The sequence below is a fragment of the Pseudophryne corroboree genome, chromosome 10 (assembly GCF_028390025.1).
Source record: "Pseudophryne corroboree isolate aPseCor3 chromosome 10, aPseCor3.hap2, whole genome shotgun sequence".
NCBI classification, from domain to species: domain Eukaryota; kingdom Metazoa; phylum Chordata; class Amphibia; order Anura; family Myobatrachidae; genus Pseudophryne; species Pseudophryne corroboree.
Genome location: NC_086453.1, coordinates 137,612,062 through 137,632,476, shown reverse-complemented (window position 1 = coordinate 137,632,476; position 20,415 = coordinate 137,612,062). Strand labels below are relative to the sequence as shown.

Genomic DNA, 20,415 nt, shown 5'->3' with positions numbered 1-20,415 from the left:
GCTTTGAAGATCTATGTGAAGCAGACAGCTCGTCACAGAAAATCTACTCGCTGTTTGTTCTCTATGATCCCAATAAAATTGGGTGTCCTGCTTCAAAGCAGACAATTGCACGGTGGATCAGGCTTACTATCCAGCATGCTTATTCCGCGGCAGGTTTGCCGTGTCCAAAATCTGTGCAGGCCCACTCTACTGGGTCGGTGGGTTCTTCCTGGGCGGTTTCCCGGGGTGTCTCGGCTTTACAACTCTGCCGAGCAACTACTTGGTCAGGTACGAACACGTTTGCTAAGTTCTACAAGTTCAATACTTTGGCCTCTGAGGACCTTCAGTTTGGTAAATCAGTACTGCAGGAACTTCAGCATTCTCCCACCCGGTTTGGGAGCTTTGGTACATCCCCATGATACTAATGTGGACCCAAGTATCCTCTAGGACGTAAGAGAAAATAGGATTTTAATTACCTACCGGTAAATCCTTTTCTCGTAGTCCGTAGAGGATACAGGGCCGCCCGCCCAGTGATTCATTTCTTCCTGCACTGTTACTTGGTTAGGTATTGTGGGTTCAGCGGTTGCTGCTCCTGGTTTAAAGTTTGGTTAGCTTGGCTTTCCTCTAGTTTGTGTGTGCTGGTTCTCAATCTCACCACTATCCTTTTATATCCTTCTCTCAAAGTATGTCCGTCTCCTCGGGCACAGTTTCCTAGACTGAGTCTGGTAGGAGGGGCATAGAGGGAGGAGCCAGCCCACACTATCAATTTCTTAAAGTGCCCATGGCTTTTAGTGGACCCGTCTATACTCCATGGTACTAATGTGGACCCCAGTATCCTCTGCGGACTACGAGAAAAGGATTTACCGGTAGGTAATTAAAATCCTATTTTTATATTTCAGATAATTATTTCTGGATCTGAAGTGATACATATACAATACTATATAATATATTACTGACATGATTCAGTCCTACGAGCTCAGATTTTTATAACTGAGTACTTCCACAAGGCAACCAAAGCCTGGAGTCAAGTAGGGACCTACCTTTCTGCAGTGTTCTTCTAAGATTACTGAATAGAGGGGCAGATTTATTAAGCTTGGTGAAGTGATAAAGTGGAAGGTGATACAGCACCAGCCAGTCAGCTCCATACTGTCATTTTTAAAACCCAGCCTGTAACATGGCAGTTAGGAGCTGATTGGCTGGTGCATTAACATACCCTCCAAGATTTTTCACATAAAAATCGGTACAAATTAGAAAAGGGGGCATGGCCATGGGTAAAGGGGGCGTGGTCACGGCCCTTTTCCTATACTTTCAATGGAAGTTTGGAGAGCCAAAAATCGGTACAGACCATAAAAAAAAGGTACTCTACCTATTAAAAAGGTACAGTTTGAGGATATGCATTAACACCTTCCACTTTATCACTTCACCTGCTGGAAACCAAAGAGAAGAAGATTCAGGCTTCAAAAAGTCTTTACATAAAATCTCAGTGTTCAGACATTGTGCCTATGGTATGTGCATGTAATCTGGAGGTATGGCCACGAGAAGTCAGTCAAGAACAGAACTTGCTGAAAGAGCACAGAGCAAGCAGGAAAACAGCTCAGCCAAGCTCAGGTGGCAATCTATGACACTGACACTACTCATGGTTGCGACCCGCTACATAGCTCAGAAAATGGCACGCATGTTTGTTTTTAAAAAAAGAAGGACCCTATGAGTTATTCAGGGAACCATGTGACTGATGTCCCTTGTAAAAAGCAATTTATACCTTATACCATTGTATGTAATTAATTGCATATAGTTATACATATGTGAACTTATAGAGTGTCTCAGTATGTCTGCTGCGACTATTACATTCCTCCTTCCACTGCAAATGCCCTCTACGTTGCACTGTACTGAGGGTAGTGCCCATTTTTCATCTCCAGCCAAATTCTGAAAAAGATGTTACACTGGAAGCCCATTGCTCCTCTCTGCTGGTGTCTCAGGATATAATTATATGACCAGCAAAAAGAAATAAATAATAAGGCCCAGCTTTTCGGCATATTTCAGAATACAAAAATAACCCATCTGAGCAGCATACAACCCACCAAGAGTGCATACAGTACATACAGCCCTGGGGCCTGGAATACCACACAGCCCCAGTGAAGGCTCAAACAAATAATGCAGCAATCATTTGCTTAGCATATCACACAACAAGAGCATACAGGAATTCTACACAGCTCCCCTTGTAACCTCTTACTACATCAGTGAGAAGTTCTACAGCAGGAGCAACCTATGGGATAATAACACTGTGGCTGCTTTATTCAGTATGAGTCGCATCTGAGATGTGATCGCATGGCCCACATTGCGCGTGCTCGGGCAGGGAAATATGATCGCATCTCAGTAATGCAAATGCCACTGCCTAATTGACAGGCAGAGGCTTACATGGGGCAGCATGGTGACGGAAACGCCAATGGTCTGGCCCAGGCCAATATTTCGGGAGGGGGGGGGGGGGGGGGCACGTGATGTAGCACGCATCCTCGTGATGTCACACGTAGCCGCTGCGACAGGTAAGATGGCCACGCTGCACTTTCCTTCGCAGCCAGGCTGTGCAGGCCCCCCTGCCCAGCGATCGTAGCGGCCCGACGGCATTCGGCCATCTAGCATGCGCTGGCACACTACAGCGCCGGCGCATGCGCAGTCCTGACCCGACTGCACCGCTGCGATAAACTGCAGCGTGCGATCGGGTCAGAATGACCCCCATAGTGCCTTGTGTGCTGTGTGAGATTGTAAGCAGAAAATACATAGAGAGTAACTGCGGAGAGCACATACTATAGCCTATGCTCAGGCTGACAGCTCCACTCTAAAGCTGAGTCACACTGTCCGCATATGCTGTGTCCCCTACAGAGCGAGCTTCCTCTACAACTCAGAGTTCTTCTGTGATGTATTGATGAAAACGGCCCAGGAGAGAGCAAAGCACATAGGGGGCTATTTATCAATCGTTGCATTTGCAATGCAATTTGGGAGCAATGTTAGCTGGATGCACATACATCAGCCAGATGTATGAAGCAGCCAGTGGCGTAACTAGAAATTTTTCTCCCCCAAGCCAAAAAATTCTTCGGCGCCACCCCCCCCCCCATCCCCCATAATTGGCACTATCAAAGGAATAAATGTGCCGCAAAATAGGGTGTGTGGCTTCGTTGGGATGGGCGTGGCTTCACATAAAGGGGCGTGGCATTGCAGGAAAAGACTACGTTATACCCCAGTTTTCCAACCTGCACGCCCAGACGTTAGCCACCACTGGAAAGAAAAATAATCCTGATTCATGCCCCTTACATTATTTGTAATTTTTCCTCCTTATAGTAATGCCCAGTATACATTATGCCACATACTGCAATGGCCCTTAGACATTATGCCACACACAATAATGCACATGACACAATATGCACACACCATAATGCCCCCGACACATTATGCCACACACCGTAATGCCCCCGACACATTATGACAGGAATCGCAATGCCCGTTATACATTATGCTACACACTGCAATGTCCCTGATACATTATACCACATACCACAATGCCCGTGATATAGTATACCACACACCGTAATGCCTGACACATTATGACAGGAATCGCAATGCCCGTTATACATTATGCCACACTGCAATGACCCTGAGACATTATACCACATGCCACAATGCCCGTGATATAGTATACAACACACCGTAATGCCTGACACATACCGCAATGCTCGTTATACCCTATGCTACACACCGCAATGCCCGTTATACATTATGCCACACTGCAATGACCCTGAGACATTATACCACATACCACAATGCCCGTGATACAGTATGCCACACACCGTAATGCCTGTGACACATTATGACACACACCGCAATGTCCGTGATACATTATGCCACACACCGTAATGCCCATTACACATTAAGTCCTACAGTAAGGCTTCTAATTACTTTTAAATTACCTGCTCGTTGCCAGGGGTTTCATGCTCTTGGTTCCATGCACGGTGCCAGGGGTTTTCATGCTAAGGGTGTCATGCTCGTTGCCAGGGGTATCATGCACTGGGTGTCATGCTCGTTGCCAGGGGTTTCATGCACTGGGTGTCATGCTCGTTGCCAGGCGTTTCATGCACTGGGTGTCATGCTCGTTGCTAGGGGGTAGTGCTTGTTGCTAGGGCTGTGCTCCCAGTGCCACATATGTCCCCAGTGCCAGATATTACCCCACGGTGCCAGGTACTCACATGACCCCAGTGCACAATATAGCCCCCCCCCCCCTATGTGCCAGGTACACATATACCCCCCCAGTGCCACATATGCCCCCAGTGCCAGATATTCCCCCTCAGTGCCACATATGCCCCCAGTGCCACATATGCCCCCAGTGCCAGATATTCCCCCCCAGTGCCAGATATGCTCCCAGTGCCAGATTCCCCCCCCCCAGTGCCACATATGCCCCCAGTGCCAGATATTCCCCCCAGTGCCACATATGCCCCCAGTGCCAGATATTCCCCCCAGTGCCACATATGCCCCCAGTGCCAGATATTACCCCCCCAGTGCCAGATATGCTCCCAGTGCCAGATTCCCCCACCCCCACCGCCACATATGCCCCCAGTGCCAGATATTTCCCCCCAGTGCCATATATGCCCCCTCCCCCGCCGCCGCTGCTCCCCCGCTGGTTTGTGTTGGAGGGACACGGAGGGCACAGCGCGCGCCTCTCCTGTGTCCCCTCCTGCATCATCTCCGGCGGCCGCGGGTCTAATAAACGAAGTGCCGTTCGTGAGCTCTGATTGGCTCACGAACCGGCACTTCTTCTATTAGACCCGCGGCCGCGGGAGATGATGCAGGAGGGGACACAGGAGAGGCGCGCGCTGTGCCCTCCGTGTCCCTCCAACACGGCAGGGAGGGTTAGTAGGAGCAGATTGACATGCGGACGCTCGTCCGCATGTCAATCTGTGCTAAATCAGTGGCGCCCCCGCAGCCCCTCGCCCCCAAGCCACCGCGAGGGCTGCGGGGGCAGTAGTTACGCCACTGGAAGCAGCGCATGCAGGGACAGGAGCCCGTCCTTACATTGTCATTCTTTAGATGGCGTTAGCTGTGGGGTTCAGTCTTGCTAAATCTCACAGCAATGCATCTGCGGGTGGGAATGGAGGGATTGCAGCAGGTATCGGAGATATCTGCTGTGGTTCCTCTGTGATACATTAGGCTGATACTAATATTTGCAGTTATCTCTCCGAAGTGGGTATTTTGGGGAAATATTTTTTGATAAATGGGCATCACAGAGAGCATGTGCTTTTGTCTTCAGAGTTAACCGACTCACTTGTGTTTTTCCTTGAGCACGTTTTTCTGAACACGTCTTGCTTCATTCAATACGTGTAACACGGGTTAACCACATTGGGCCTGATCCTGAGTTGGACGCATAGGCAGATTGGTCATAGGGCTCACCAGTAAGATTTCTGATAGGCAGTCGTGTCTGTGGGGCCTGTTTTGTGTGTTGTCATGTGGCCCCACCCCCCCTCATGGCAGACAATTCACCACACTCGGTACACTGCATTGTCCCCATTCATTGTTATTCTATCTCTACAATACAGCTACTCTGCCATCCAGTGATGCTGCCATGACTACTCGGTATGTGCTGTCTTGTGCTGCCCATGTCGCGCCACTTCTCCAAAAAATGTTAGGGCCACTTTTAGTTCCCAATCTGCCCCTGGTCTGCAGCAAAAGACGCAAGGAAGGCCGCAATTGTGTACAATCAGGTCCTATGAGGAGGGACCCCACCACACTCAACAGACCACATCCCCTCATCACACCGCACCCCCATTAGGGCGGTTTCCATAAATTTCCCGGGATGGTTTTCCATCCCAATTTGCCCCATGTTGGACATAAGCGGGTTAGTGGACGCATATCAAGCTTTCTTAAATTGTTTCCAAAAGATCGAAAAAAAATTAATCTACTCAAAGAAATGAAAACTTTATATTAATAGACTCCATAGAGAAAATACTGTATTAATGTAATGTACACATTAACAACTTAAAGTACATAAACCATAGACATCAGATTCACATTACAGTTTCCAGACCGTAGACTGTTGGTTGGTAAAATTAACAACGTATTAGGAGATAATTTGCATGAGGCCACAGTCAAGTTGCATTATGACCGTGGGGGGTCTTCTATGTGCAATTTTCCTGTGGCCTTCTTTCATGTGCCTTCATTTCTGGTTACCGTTTTTGATATTATTATGATGAACCTTTTGTTTATGACATTTATGACAGTGGATTTTTTTCTGTGTCGGTTTTTTTCATACAACCCATTGATCGTAATATATGGGCAGATTTAACAATGTGTGATATTGTTATTGTCACTCGTTATGAATGATAAATGGTGCTCCAGCCAATCAGCTCCTGTCATGTGTTTGAAAAATGACAGGAGCTGATTGGCTAGAGCATAATTTATCATTCGTAATGAGTGATAACAAGAATTTCACTCGTTGTTAAATCTGCCCTGTAATGTGAGCAGATGATTGGCCCGTGTGCAGCACAGCGCCCAGTCCCCGAGCCTGTGTCCTGCAGCCAGTGTCTGTACCGCAGAACCCTTGCTCCTGATTGGAACGTCATATTTCTGTCAGTATTAAAAAAAACGCACATGCGCAGTAGAGCACGAGGGATCTGGCACAGTGATCTCTACTGTAAATAGTAAATATATACTGTATGCGAGGTTAATACTGCCTTGAGGTTGCCTATTTTGCTCTGGGTTCGTAGAATTGTACAGTGCAAATTCTTTAGCTTACACAGTGTATTGTAAACACACAATCTGGAGTGTTTTAAACCTGCATTTGACAATGGAAAATGTCTGTATTTTCTTCTTTAATCATATAAAGTAATGTGTCACTAATGTAGACCCAATGGAAGACATGTCCTTCATATTTCCTAAAATCTTTAGTTGCTTTCATAATTTATCATCTTGAAATGTGTTTGGCACAAATATATCTCAGTAAAAGACTGGAGTCTTTAATGGCTGTAGCAGCAGCGCAAAGTGCTTGGGTTCATGATAGGTGCCGCCTTGTGGTTTGAATGGAGGCTGCATTCACAGTGGATAGAGAACCAAACCTGATACAGTCTAATGTCTGCTACAACTCCCAGAATTCTCTGGATACGAGCCATGGTGGCACAACAGTCTCTGATGCCACCTAATGTACTTCTCTGCAGTACTGGGTATTTACATGCTCAGGGTGATAGTGGAAGCCTGATGTTCATTTGGAATGGCCACCCTCCCTTTCTTCACATGGAAAAAGTGTCCTTCAAGATACCAAAAGTCAACGCAGAAAAGTCCATACATCAAAAATAAAATCATGGCCAGAATCCATTCACAAATGGCAGCTATGGATTTCATACCCTTGGCAACGAATCCAATCACTATTAATTCTGGTTAAGGATTCATATTATAGAATTATGGAGATATTAATCAGTCACATAAATACAGACATTTCAGGAGTTTATCTGCTTAACATAACAGCTTGATCATGAGAGAAGGCTTTTTCTATGCAGATCTAGCTTTCAGTAGGCCTATAGTATGTTGCAGGACACGAGTGGTGACAGAGGTAGACTCCTGTACCCAATTTGCCCAGTGTTACAGTTTTTGCAGTGTGTATGTATGGACCCAATATGAACAGAGAGGATGCTACCATATTACATCTTTACCCTTTTCTAGTGGGTGTGGTGACCAGCAGCGACTCCTACTTACGCTTAGTAGGGTGGCTCCTGCTACCCCCCATGCGGAGGGGAACTCTGCTACCCCTGTGGAGAGGAGACAGCCAGTGGGACTGCCTTGTGTGTCTGTGACTAATAGGTAGGACTTCTAATGTCGGTCACAGTGAAGCCAGTGCAGTCACGGACTGCATCTGGCTCACTGACACTGAGAGGGTGGTGGATTTTACCTGGGGGAACTGCAGTCCTACAGCCCATAGGTAAAATCTGCCACTGGTGGTGACCCTACATCTGCCTGGGTTCTCAGTGAATGTGTGGAGAACTGGGAGTATTGCAGTCTTCGCAGTATTACCATTGCACTATGGGCCTAATTCAGATCTGTTCGCTCGCTATTTTTTGCAGCGCGGCGAACAGATAGACGCCGCCTATAGGGGAGTGTATTTAATCTGTGCAAGTGTGTTATCGCATGTGCAGTCGCCCTGTACAAAAACAGCTTGTGCAGTTGCTGAGTAGCTCTGACCTTACTCAGCCGCTGCGAACACTTCAGCCTATTCGAGCCCGGAATTGATGTCAGACACCCTCCCTGCAAATGCTTTGACACGCCTTTTTTTTTCCAACCACTCCCAGAAAACGGGCAGTTGCCACCCACAAACGCCCTCTTCCTTTCGATCTCCTACGAACGGCCGTGGGTATGGTTTCTTCGCTAGAACCAGTGCACAACAACAATCCGCTTTGTAACCGTACGGCGCCCCTGCGCATTGCGATGCATACGTATGCGCAGTAGTTACCTGGTCGCTGCGCAGCGAAAAATGCTAGCGAGTGAACAGAACTGAATTAGGCCCTATGAGCATTAGGAGAAATCTGTGCTGCATACTGGGCAATAGCTTCTAGTGGGGTATGTATCAATGTAATGTCAATGCAATGTCAGATATTTTAGGTTGCAGGAACTTTTATGTTTACTGCACATTTACATATGTTTTAGGTTTAGTGGTCTGTAAATAAGTTTGCCAAATTTAGTCTAGAGATATTATTAATGAGATATTACTCATTTGTTGTCATTATATCCTACTTTACAGAATGAAAAAGGGTGTGAATTTTATCCGTTTATCTTACATGCCCTGTGAGAGGATTTATGGAATGCTGAATAAGAGAGAATAACCTTGTTGTGTCTCCGTAAACCTGTTTTAATGTAAATTCTGAGATCTACAATATGAACACTTTAGTGCCTAACCCTTACCTTCCCGTAGTTACTTTATAGTTACTGAGCAAGCCCCTTTAGACATGTTACCTGGCTACAGGGCAAAGCAAATCCCCAAGAGCACAGTAATGAAAGTATCTGAAGGAAAGGGCCTGGTAAATTGCATCAGAGACTGTAAACAGTTATATGTATTGTGTGGCAATTGCTATATTACACTATTAATTGATTGATTGATTTTGCTGGGTGTCTAGCAGGAGAACTAGAACAAGGCAAAGCTGCGTATGCGCAATCTGGACCCGTTTGCACGGCTGCAAAAAAAAAGCAGTATGCGAACGGGTCGGAACGGCCCCATATGTCCCATGTCTGCATACACTCTAGCCCAATATCATTATATGTGCAGCTCCTTTTTAGGTGTAGCCTACAGTGCTATTACCCCGTAAACAGGAACATTCCCCTGCCGGCATGGAACACAAGCACATGAACCCAGCATCACTCGTTTACTTCTTCTGCCTCTCATTTTTCTGAAGTTAGGTCCATTGAGTGCAGTTGGGAGCTGCTAGTAACCTGTGCTATAATTACCATAATACATAATTGAACTGGCGACTCTGTTGGTTTTCACTCAGTGTAATCCAATAAGATACCAGAGTTGTATGAATGAGAAAGCACCCCAAGGCTATGTACACACTAGGACAACGATGCGATGTTGTCAGTGACAGGACACGGTATCGCAAGTGCATACACACTTGCTGATGTCTGCAGCGACGAATAAGGGCGGGGGGAGCGGGGGCCATGCTGCATTCAGCAGTATGGCCCTCACTGGCAATATCCCCTGTCGGACCTGCATGTCCATGTGAATAGTAAAGCTGATAGGGGGTCCCATGTTCTGAACTTTACTGGCAATATCCCCTGTCGGACCTGCATGTCCATGTGGATAGTAAAACTGATAGGGGGTCCCATATTCTAAACTTGAGAGCTACAGCAGCTGCTGGGCAGCCCCCAGTTTCTCCCAGTACAGTACAGATGCAAGCATCATCCATTTGCCGCTTGTCTGCTATACAGAGCAACAGTGACAGAGTGCGCCTCCCTCCCAAACATCCTCCCTGCCTGCAGGACACTGCGGCCTGAGGTAAGCTAATATTTGTGCAGCTCGCACTAGTCATGTCTCTGCATAACATCTTTGAGTCATATGTTGGACGTCATTTGAGCACCCAATCAGTTTAAAATGTTGGTTCCATGGTGGTGTTTCTATAAAGGCAATGCACTGATCCTTTAGAGCACAGGTTCTCAAACTCGGTCCTCAGGACCCCACATGGTGCATGTTTTGCAGGTCTCCTCACAGAATCACAAGTGACATAATTAGCTCCACCTGTGGACCTTTTAAAATGTGTCAGTGAGTAATTAATACACCTGTGCACCTGCTGGGTTACCTGCAAAACATGCACCGTGTGGGGTCCTGAGGACCGAGTTTGAGAACCACTGCTTTAGAGCCATCCCTGTACACTGTGCTTTCCTGCAGTTACACATATCTAGCACCGGACAGCTCAATCTCATGAATAACTTTTCGTTTTCCATTGCCTTGTTATTGGTAAGGATACTCATTAAAAGCAGTGCTGTGGTAGCCACACACAGGATGAATCTAAGTGGTCCTATCCAGCAACCACCGTGCCTGGGTTCCACCCTGTAGGTCAGCGCCGTTTGTACCCAGAAGTAGATGTTGCCGATGACAAATGCCATAAATGCACCAGCGAGGTGTGTTTGCAAATGAACTGATTGCTGTGTAAAAAAAAAAAAAAGACATTTAATTATTTGAAATGTCAAATAATGTTATGCATAGAGGTAAACATCACACCTCCTTACACTGCAACTTCCACATTAACATCATGGGGGTGGGTTAAACCGATAGGGATCTATTGCCATTGGGTGATCTATAGCTACAGGGGGGTGGGTGGTAATGTTAAAGTGTGCACATGTTAACATGTTATTACTTTAATTGAATCAAAAAAAGTGTACATTTTTTTATTATCTTTTTGTAAAAAAACAAATTGTCAGTTCAGTAGTTGATAGTGCTAAAATATCTATGTGGTTATGAGAAGGTTTTCATGTGTAAGGTTACAACAAGGTTAAATTGGTGGAAGAGAGGCAGCAAGTGATCACATGGTCTGCCAAAATAGGTGCCGCTGATGTACAATGGTGGACTGGCCATAGGGATCTCCGGGAAGATTTCTGATGGGCCTGCGGAGTCGGGTTGGCATCAATGGTTAACAACCAATGGTAGATGTTATTCTGGCATTGAAAGCGGAGAGCCAATAGTTCTTCACCATCAATGGTACAGAGCCCCCCAACGGTCTCCCCCCACATGGTGACAGGACACAGGGCCTGGCTCCACCCTGACATGACCTGCAAGGCCCCTACCTCACCACTGATTGGCCCGTAGACCAGTGAGTAAAAGTGCAGGGATGACCATCGGTGTGTGAAACTGGCAATGGTCCACCATTGCATAGTTTGCTACCTATCATTGCGCAGATACATTATTGGTAACCATCTTTTTTAGGGAATGAAGCATCCCTACTGGAGCCAGGATGTTATAGACTGCACTGTAGTGTGCTCCATTTCCTACACCCTACTTTGCTACTAGCTACTCTATGTTACACAAACTTTCAACTTTTGTAACATCCGGTAAAAAGGTGAAGATAGACATAAAAAATAACCTCAAAATATCCGCCAACTTCGGTTTCGAACTTTTTCAAAGTCCATCTAACTGACAACAAAGGCCTTAGCGTCAGTCTCTGGACTCAAAACTTTTGAACTGTTGTCACTGCCATGATGCTTAATGTCTTTTGTACTTTGGACTCCTAACTTCTGTCTAACTTCTGTCTTCCTATTCCTGTTTCCTATTGTAGATTTCCATTCACACCAATCAGCCTTTGACTTTGGCTTTTGGATCTCCTGAGGTTCACAATATGCAATGTTTACAAACTCCTCATCATATCTTCAGGGCGGCTCGCCGATGTTTGAAGTAGCAGATTATCTGTGTTGTGATTAAACTTCCACGTTGGTAGTTTCTGGTTCAGATTTATCTCCAGCTACTGGCTTGTCCAATGACAAATGTTTGCTCTGCATATCAAAGTCCAGCATTCTGTAACTTACAGTGTCCTTTAAATACAACGTTCCTTGACTTGACAAGCTTTCTTGTAATTGGATTCCACAATATGTAGCATTTTACTCTCATGACAATATCCGAGCATTATGTAATTTATTGAGTTTGAATCCAGTTTGCGTATTCTTTCCTTTGGTATACGGACATAAGCAGTACTCCCAAATGATTTTAGGTATTTTACACTTGGCTTTCTCTTTGACCAGGCCTCAATTGCTGTTATGTTCTTTAGGGAAACTGTTGGAAAACAGTTCTTTAAGTAGACTACTGTGGTCATAGCTTCCACCCAAAATTGTTTCTCTAGATTTGCATCCTACAGCATGCACGTTGCTTACTCCACTAGTGTACAGTTTTCTCATTCACTAAGTCTGCTCTGCTCAGGGCTAAGTAATACTGATGCTCTATACCATATCTTGTCAAGAATTTTTTCACCTGTCTTTTGAGATATTCTCCATCATTACCAGATCTCAAAAGTCTGTGGCCTGTTTGGTTCTCTTTAAGTCTTTTGTAATCTTGAATTTTCTTTGTTAATTCATATTTCTCACTTATGAAGTATAGATTTGTCATTCTCGTGAAGTCATCTATAAATGTCACAAACTATCTGTATCCACTAATAGACTTTATTTCACATGGTTCAAACATGTCTAAATGTACTACATCAAGTGGTGTTGTAGCTCTATTGGTTGACTTTGGAAATGATTGATGACTGAGGAGGTCATTCTGAGTTGATCGCTCACTAGCTACTTTTTGCAGCCATGCGAACGCATAGTCGCCGCCCACTGGGGAGTGTATATTTGCTGTGCAAGGGTGCGATCGCATGTGCAGCCGAGTGGTACAAAAACAGTTTGTGCAGTTTCTGAGTAGCTCTGAACTTACTCAGCCCTTGTGATCACTTCAGCCTGTCCGGTCCCGGAATTGACGTCAGGCACCCGCCCTGCAAATGCTTGGACACGCCTGCGTTTTTCCAACCACTTCCAGAAAACGGTCAGTTGACACCCATCCTGTCAATCTCTGTGTGATCGGCTGTGCGAATGGATTCTTTGTTAAATCCATCGCACAGCAATGATCCGCTTTGTACCCGTGCGACGCCTGCAGTAGTGACCTGAGCGCTGCGCTGCAAAAAACGGCAGCGTGTGATCAGGTTGGAATGCCCCCCTCTGTTTCTCAAATATGCAGCTTTCACATGCAGGTTTCTCTGTTGTTTCACTGACAATCTTGTAACCATCCCGTTCTGCACCTTTCGAACACTGTCTTGTCCAAGGGTTACCAAAGGCAGAGTTCCAATGTCTGTGACTTACTGGTCATCGTTGCATAGCAGTGCTGAATATCAAGAACATACAATTGCTGGAGTCTTGTGCCTGAAGCAATAATTGTCCCACTTCTGTTTTTCACAGTGCACTTTCCTCTTGCAAATTGAACCCTGTGACCTGTTTACTCTAGGACACTGATGGTAATAAGATTTCTTCCCAATGCTGGTACATAGAATACATTTTGCATTTTTGGAACTTTTGTTCTTGATCCAATTCCAAATCAAACTTTAATTCTCCCAACTTTAGTGGCTTTCAATGTTTGATTGCCAATCCCTTTGAGTATGATAGGGTCACACTCATCTATCTTGGTAAACTACTGCCCTTTGCAACTGAAATGTACTGTTGCACATGAATAAATATACCAAGAGTCTTTCCTGTGATTCTGTTACACTCAGGGATGTTTTGTGAGCTACTGCATCTTGTGACAATTATAACACTTAAATTTACATTTCTTGAATTTCTCATTAGATTCTGAGGGAACTTATTCCTGAAACTGTAATAGCTATGCTCTTACTGTGTCTATTGTTATCTTTGCGATGTTTGCTTCAAAAGACACAACTAACAAGTTAAACTCTGGTGTCAAATTTTGAGGCATGGCAGTTGCTATTTCTTCATCTTCTTTCTCATACGTCCTAGAGGATGATGGGGACACCATAAGAACCATGGGGTATAGATGGGATCCGCAGTAGACATGGGCACTTTAAGACTTTGAAAGAGTGTGAACTGGCTCCTCCCTCTATGCCCCTCCTCCAGACTCCAGTTTTAGAATTGTGCCCAGGCAGACTGGATGCACTTTGAGGAGCTCTACTGAGTTTCTCTGAAAATACTTTATTAGGTTTTTTATTTTCAGGGGGGCTGCTGGCAACAGTCTCTCTGCATCGTGGGACTTAGGGGAGAGAAGTCAGACCTACTTCCAGTGAGTTTAAAGGCTCTGCTTCTTGGCTACAGGACACCATTAGCTCCTGAGGGTTTGGAACACTAGGTACGCCTAGGGGTTCATTCCCAGAGCCCGCCGTCACCCCCCTTGCAGTGCCAGAAGTCAGAAGACAGGTGAGTAGAAGAAGATAGAAGACTTCAGTGATGGCTTCTGAGGTACCACAATGCGATCGCGCTGTGCTCCATGCCTCCACACACAGCTGCACTACAGGGTGCAGGGCGCGGGGGGGGGGGCGCCCTGGGCAGCATAAAACGCCTCATATGAGACTGGCAAAGTGTGATATGAGTGCCTAGGCACTAAATCCTTACCCCCGTCAGTATTATTATTATTTTAAAAAATAGCGGGGCTGAAGCGCGCCATTAAGGGGGCGGAGCTTAGCCCTCACAGCTCCTATCAGCGCCATTTTCTCTTCACAGAGCTGCAGAGAAGCTGGTCCTTCCTCACCACTGCTGTACAAGTAACAGGGTGCAAAAAGGGGGGGGGGGGCACAGTTAATTTGGTGCAAAAATACGTTATTATTAACGCTCTGCAGGTCTGAGGCATTATATTGACGTTTCAGAACCGGGATAAGCGCTGGGTTGTGAGCTGGCAAACTCCCTCTGTGTTTCTCTGACAGGCTTTACTGTGGGTCTGTCCCCTATTTGCCCAGTGTGTCTGTGGGTGTCGGTACACGTGTGTCGGCATGTCTGAGGCTGAGTGCTCTTCCCAGGAGAAGACTGTTAGGGACAGAAACGGCTGTGGGAGTGACCCTGTCGGCACCGCCGACTCCTGATTGGATAAATGTGTTGAATGCTTTGAATGCTAATGTGGCTCTTATTAATAAGAGATTAGATAAATCTGAGTCTCAGAACCAGGCATGGAAGAAGTCTGTGGAGGATGTGTTATCACAGGTCCAGACCCCCTCGGGGTCACATAAACGTTCGTTTGCTCAGTTGGCAGACACAGATACCGACATGGACACTGACTCCAGTGTCGACTGTAGTGATACAAGATTAGACCCTAAATTGGCAAAGAACATTCAGTACATGATTGTGGCAATAAAAGACGTGTTACATATCACTGAAGACCCTACTGTTCCTGAAACTAGGGTCTGTATGTATAAGGGAAAGAAACCTGAGGTAACGTTTGCTCCCTCTCATGAACTGAATACCCTTTTTGAAAAAATGTGGGAAAATCCTGACAAAAAGTTTCTGATTCCCAAAAGAATTCAGTTGGCGTATCCGTTCCCCTCTGGGGATAGAGAAAAGTGGGAGTCACCCCCCATTGTGGACAAGGCTCTATCACGATTGTCTAAAAAAGTGGCTTTACCGTCGCCGGACACAGCAGCCCTTAAGGATCCTGCGGATCGTAGACAGGAAAATACGTTAAAATCCATTTATGTCACCACAGGTACACTACTCAGACCAACCATTGCATCTGCGTGGGTGAGTAGTGCTATTGAAAAGTGGGCAGATAACTTGTCATCTGATATAGATACCCTAGATAGGGATAGCGTCCTTTTGACACTGGGTTATATCAGAGACGCTGCGGCCTACCTAATGGGAGCGGCAAGAGATATTGGCCTTTTGGGGTCAAAAGCCAATGCCATGGCGGTCTCAGCTAGGAGGGCATTGTGGATTCATCAATGGAATGCTGATGCAGACTCTAAGAAAGCTATGGAGTCTCTCCCATATAAAGGTGGTGTCTTTGGTGACGGTCTCGCTGATTTGATATCTACGGCTACTGCGGGTAAGTCGTCATTTTTGCCTTATGTTCTTCCACAACAAAAGAAAGCTCACCACTTACAGATACAGTCCTTTTGGCCAAATAAATACAAAAGAGGCCGAGGTTACTCCTTCCTTGCTAATAGACGAAGAGGGAAAGGTAAAAGATCTCCGACCGTGGCAGGTTCCCAGGAGCAGAAGTCCTCCCTGGCTTCTGCCAAATCCACCGCATGACGCTGGGGCTCCTCTGCGGGAATCCGCACCGGTGGGGGCACGGCTCAAGCTCTTCAGTCAATTCTGGGCTCATTCGGCCCTGGACCCATGGGTTTTAGAAATAGTGTCCCAGGGGTACAAACTGGAGTTTCAAGATGTTCCCCCTCGACGATTTTTCAAATCGCCCTTACCAGCTTTTCTTCCGAACAGGGAGGTAGTACGCGATGCAATACAAAAGTTGTGTCTAAATCAAGTCATTATCAGGGTTTCCCCGTCACAACAGGGAGAGGGCTTTTATTCAAGCCTGTTTGTGGTTCCAAAGCCGGACGGCTCGTCAGACCAATTCTGAACCTAAAATCCCTCAATCTTTACCTAAGAAAATTAAATTTCAAGATGGAATCTCTCCGAGCAGTGATCTCCAGTCTGGAGGAAGGGGATTTCATGGTGTCGGTCGACATAAAGGATGCCTACTTACACGTCCCCATATATCCTCCGCATCAGGCTTACCTGAGATTTGCTATTCAGGATTGTCATTACCAATTTCAGACGTTGCCGTTTGGGCTGTCCACAGCTCCAAAGATTTTCACCAAGGTAATGGCGGAAATGATGGTTCTCCTTCGCAAGCAACGAGTCACAATTATCCCTTACTTGGATGAGCTCCTGACAAAGGCGAGATCCAAAGACAAGCTGGTGCAGGACATTGCGCTCTCCCTGACAGTTCTGCAACAACATGGTTGGCTCCTAAACTTGCCGAAATCGCAGTTGAATCTGACGAAACGGCTGTCGTTTTTGGGAATGATTGTGGACACAGAATTACAGAGAGTTTTTCTTCCAGAAGAGAAGGCTCTGGAAATTCAGAGTTTGGTCAAACAAATTCTGAGACCATCGAGAGTATCAATCCATCAATGCACTCGATTGCTGGGGAAGATGGTGGCGGCCTACGAGGCCATTCAATTTGGCAGATTCCATGCCAGAGTGTTTCAGTGGGACCTATTGGACAAGTGGTCAGGATCCCATCTGCACATGCACCGGAAAATAATCCTGTCCTCCAAGACCAGAATCTCACTCCTGTGGTGGCTGAACAGCTCTCACCTCCTAGAGGGACGCAGGTTCGGGATCCAGGACTGGATCCTAGTAACCACGGATGCGAGTCTCCGAGGCTGGGGAGCACACAGGGGGAAACTTTCCAGGGAAAATGGTCAAACCAGGAAGTTTGTCTACACATAAACGTTCGAGAGTTAAGGGCCATTTACAACGGCCTTCTCCAAGCGGAACGTCTTCTTCACAACCTGCCCGTTCTAAAGCAGTCGGACAATATAACAGCAGTAGCGCACATAAACCGCCAGGACGGAACAAAGAGCAGAGCAGCAATGGCAGAGGCCACAAAAGTGCTCCGCTGGGCAGAAAGACATACAAGCGCTCTGTCAGCAATCTTCATTCCAGGAGTGGACAACTGGGAAGCAGACTTCCTCAGCAGACACGATCTCCATCCAGGGGAGTGGGGTCTTCATCAAGAGGTCTTCACAGAAGTGACAGGCCTTTGGGGAATTCCTTAAATAGATATGATGGCGTCTCGCCTCAACAAGAAACTTCAGAGATATTGTTCCAGGTCGAGGGACCCTCAAGCAATAGCAGTGGAAGCGCTGGTGACACCATGGGTGTTTCAGTCGGTGTATGTATTCCCTCCACTTCCACTCATTCCAAAAGTGCTAAAGATCATAAGAAGAACAAAGGTTCAGGCGATCCTCATTGTTCCGGACTGGCCAAGGAGGGCATGGTATCCAGATCTTCAGGAATTACTCATAAGAGATCCCTGGCCTCTTCCTCTACGAGAGGATCTGTTAAAGCAGGGGCCATGCGTATATCACGACTTACCGCGGCTACGTTTGACGGCTTGGCGGTTGAACGGCAGATCCTAGCCCGAAAGGGTATTCCCGGTGAAGTCATTCCCACTCTTCTTCAGGCTAGAAAAGGAGTAACGGCGAAACATTATCACCGTATTTGGCGAAGAATATGTGTCTTGGTGTGAATCCAAGAAGGCTCCTACTGAAGAATTTCAACTAGGGCGTTTTCTCCATTTTCTGCAAGCAGGTGTGGATGCGGGCCTAAAGTTAGGCTCGATTAAAGTACAAATTTCGGCCTTGTCGGTTTTCTTTCAAAAGCAATTGGCCTCCCTTCCAGAAGTTCAGACTTTTGTGAAAGGTGTTTTGCACATCCAACCTCCATTTGTGCCCCCAGTGGCACCATGGGATCCTTCAATCACATTGGTTTGAACTAGTGATGTGCACCGGAAATTTTTCGGGTTTTGGTTTTGGATTCGGTTCCGCAGCCGTGTTTTGGATTCGGACGCGTTTTGGCAAAACCTCCCTGAAATTTTTTTGTCGGATTCGGGTGTGTTTTGGATTCAGGTGTTTTTTTACAAAAAACCCTCAAAAACAGTTTAAATCATAGAATTTGGGGGTCATTTTGATCCCATAGTATTATTAACCTCAATAACCATAATTTCCGCTCATTTCCAGTCTATTCTGAACACCTCACAATATTATTTTTAGTCCTAAAATTTGCACCGAGGTCGCTGGATGACTAAGCTAAGCAACCCAAGTGGCCGACACAAACACCTAGCCCATATAGGAGTGGCACTGCAGTGTCAGACAGGATGGCCGATTTAAAAAATAGTCCCCAAACAGCACATGATGCAAAGAAAAAAAGAGGTGCACCAAGGTCGCTGGATGGCTAAGCTAAGCGACCCAAGTGGCCGACACAAACACCTGGCCCATCTAGGAGTGGCACTGCAGTTTTCTAGCGAGAGGATGAGTGCTTCCATCCTCATGTGAATCTGAACCACTAGCCATGAACATAGACCAGGGCCTCAGCCGTTCCTTGCCACTCCGTGTCGTAAATGGCATATTGGCAAGTTTAGGCTTATCATCAGACGCTTTTAATTTAGATTTTTGGGTCATTTTACTGAACTTTTTTAGTATACTTGATGACACAGAGGTAGAGCAGTGGACTACTGTACCGTACTGCTATATATATATATACTGGTGGTCAGCAAAATTCTGCACTGTCCTCCTACTATATACTGCGCACAACTAAAATGCAGCACAGGTATGGAAGCATAGAATACTTGACGACACAGAGGTACAGCAATGGACTACTGTACCGTACTGCTATATATATATACTGGTGGTCAGCAAAATTCTGCACTGTCCTCCTACTATATACTGCGCACAACTAAAATGCAGCACAGGTATGGATGCATAGTATACTTGACGACACAGAGGTAGAGCAGTGGACTACTGTACCGTACTGCTATATATATACTGGTGGTCATCAAAATTCTGCACTGTACTCCTACTATATACTGTGCACAACTAAAATGCAGCACAGGTATGGATGCATAGTATACTTGATGACACAGAGGTAGAGCAGTGGACTACTGTACCGTACTGCTATATATATACTGGTGGTCAGCAAAATTCTGCACTGTCCTCCTACTATATACTGTGCACAACTAAAATGCAGCACAGGTATGGATGCATAGTATACTTGACGACACAGAGGTAGAGCAGTGGACTACTGTACCGTACTGCTATATATATATACAGGTGGTAACAGCAAAATTCTGCACTGTCCTCCTACTATATACTACAATGCAGCACAGATATTGAGCGTTTTTCAGGCAGAGAACGTAGATATTTTCAGACTGAGCACAGATATTTGCAAGCACACTGAGCACAGATATTTGCAGCACACTGAGCACAGATATTTGCAGCACACTGAACACAGAAGCTGAGAGAACGCAGCCACGTCCTCTCGCTATCATCTCCAAAGCACGAGTTAAAATGGCGGCGGCGCGCGGCTCCCTATATAGAATCCGAATCTCTCGAGAATCCGACAGCGGGATGATGACGTTCGGGCGCGCTCGGGTAAATTGAGCAAGGCGGGAAGATCCGAGGCTGCCTCGGAACCGTGTAAAATGGGTGAAGTTCAGGGGGGTTCGGATCCCGAGGAACCGAACCCGCTCATCACTAGTTTGAACCTTTACAGAAGGTAGAGTTGAAATTTCTCACTTGGAAAGTGGTCATGCTATTGGCCTTAGCATCCGCGAGGCGAGTGTCTGAGTTAGCGGCTTTGTCTCACAAGAGTCCTTATTTAATCTTCCATGAAGATAGAGCAGAGTTGAGGACTCATCAACATTTTCTGCCAAAGGTGGTTTCATCGTTCCAC

General features: G+C 46.1%; 1 protein-coding gene across 2 annotated transcripts in view; it reads right to left on the bottom strand.

The window, feature by feature from the left end:
* Window positions 1-6,436: 6,436 nt before the first annotated feature.
* TMEM150B (transmembrane protein 150B) overlaps window positions 6,437-20,415 on the bottom strand; it is a 122,523-nt gene continuing 108,544 nt past the window's right edge. For both annotated transcript variants that reach the window (XM_063941646.1, XM_063941645.1), the window contains exons 6-7: window positions 10,464-10,641; window positions 6,437-7,379 (exon numbers count right to left, since the gene is read on the bottom strand). In XM_063941646.1, the coding sequence (XP_063797716.1) occupies window positions 7,183-7,379; window positions 10,464-10,641 (375 nt within the window). In that variant the 3' untranslated portion in view covers window positions 6,437-7,182. The remainder of the gene's footprint in view (window positions 7,380-10,463; window positions 10,642-20,415) is intronic.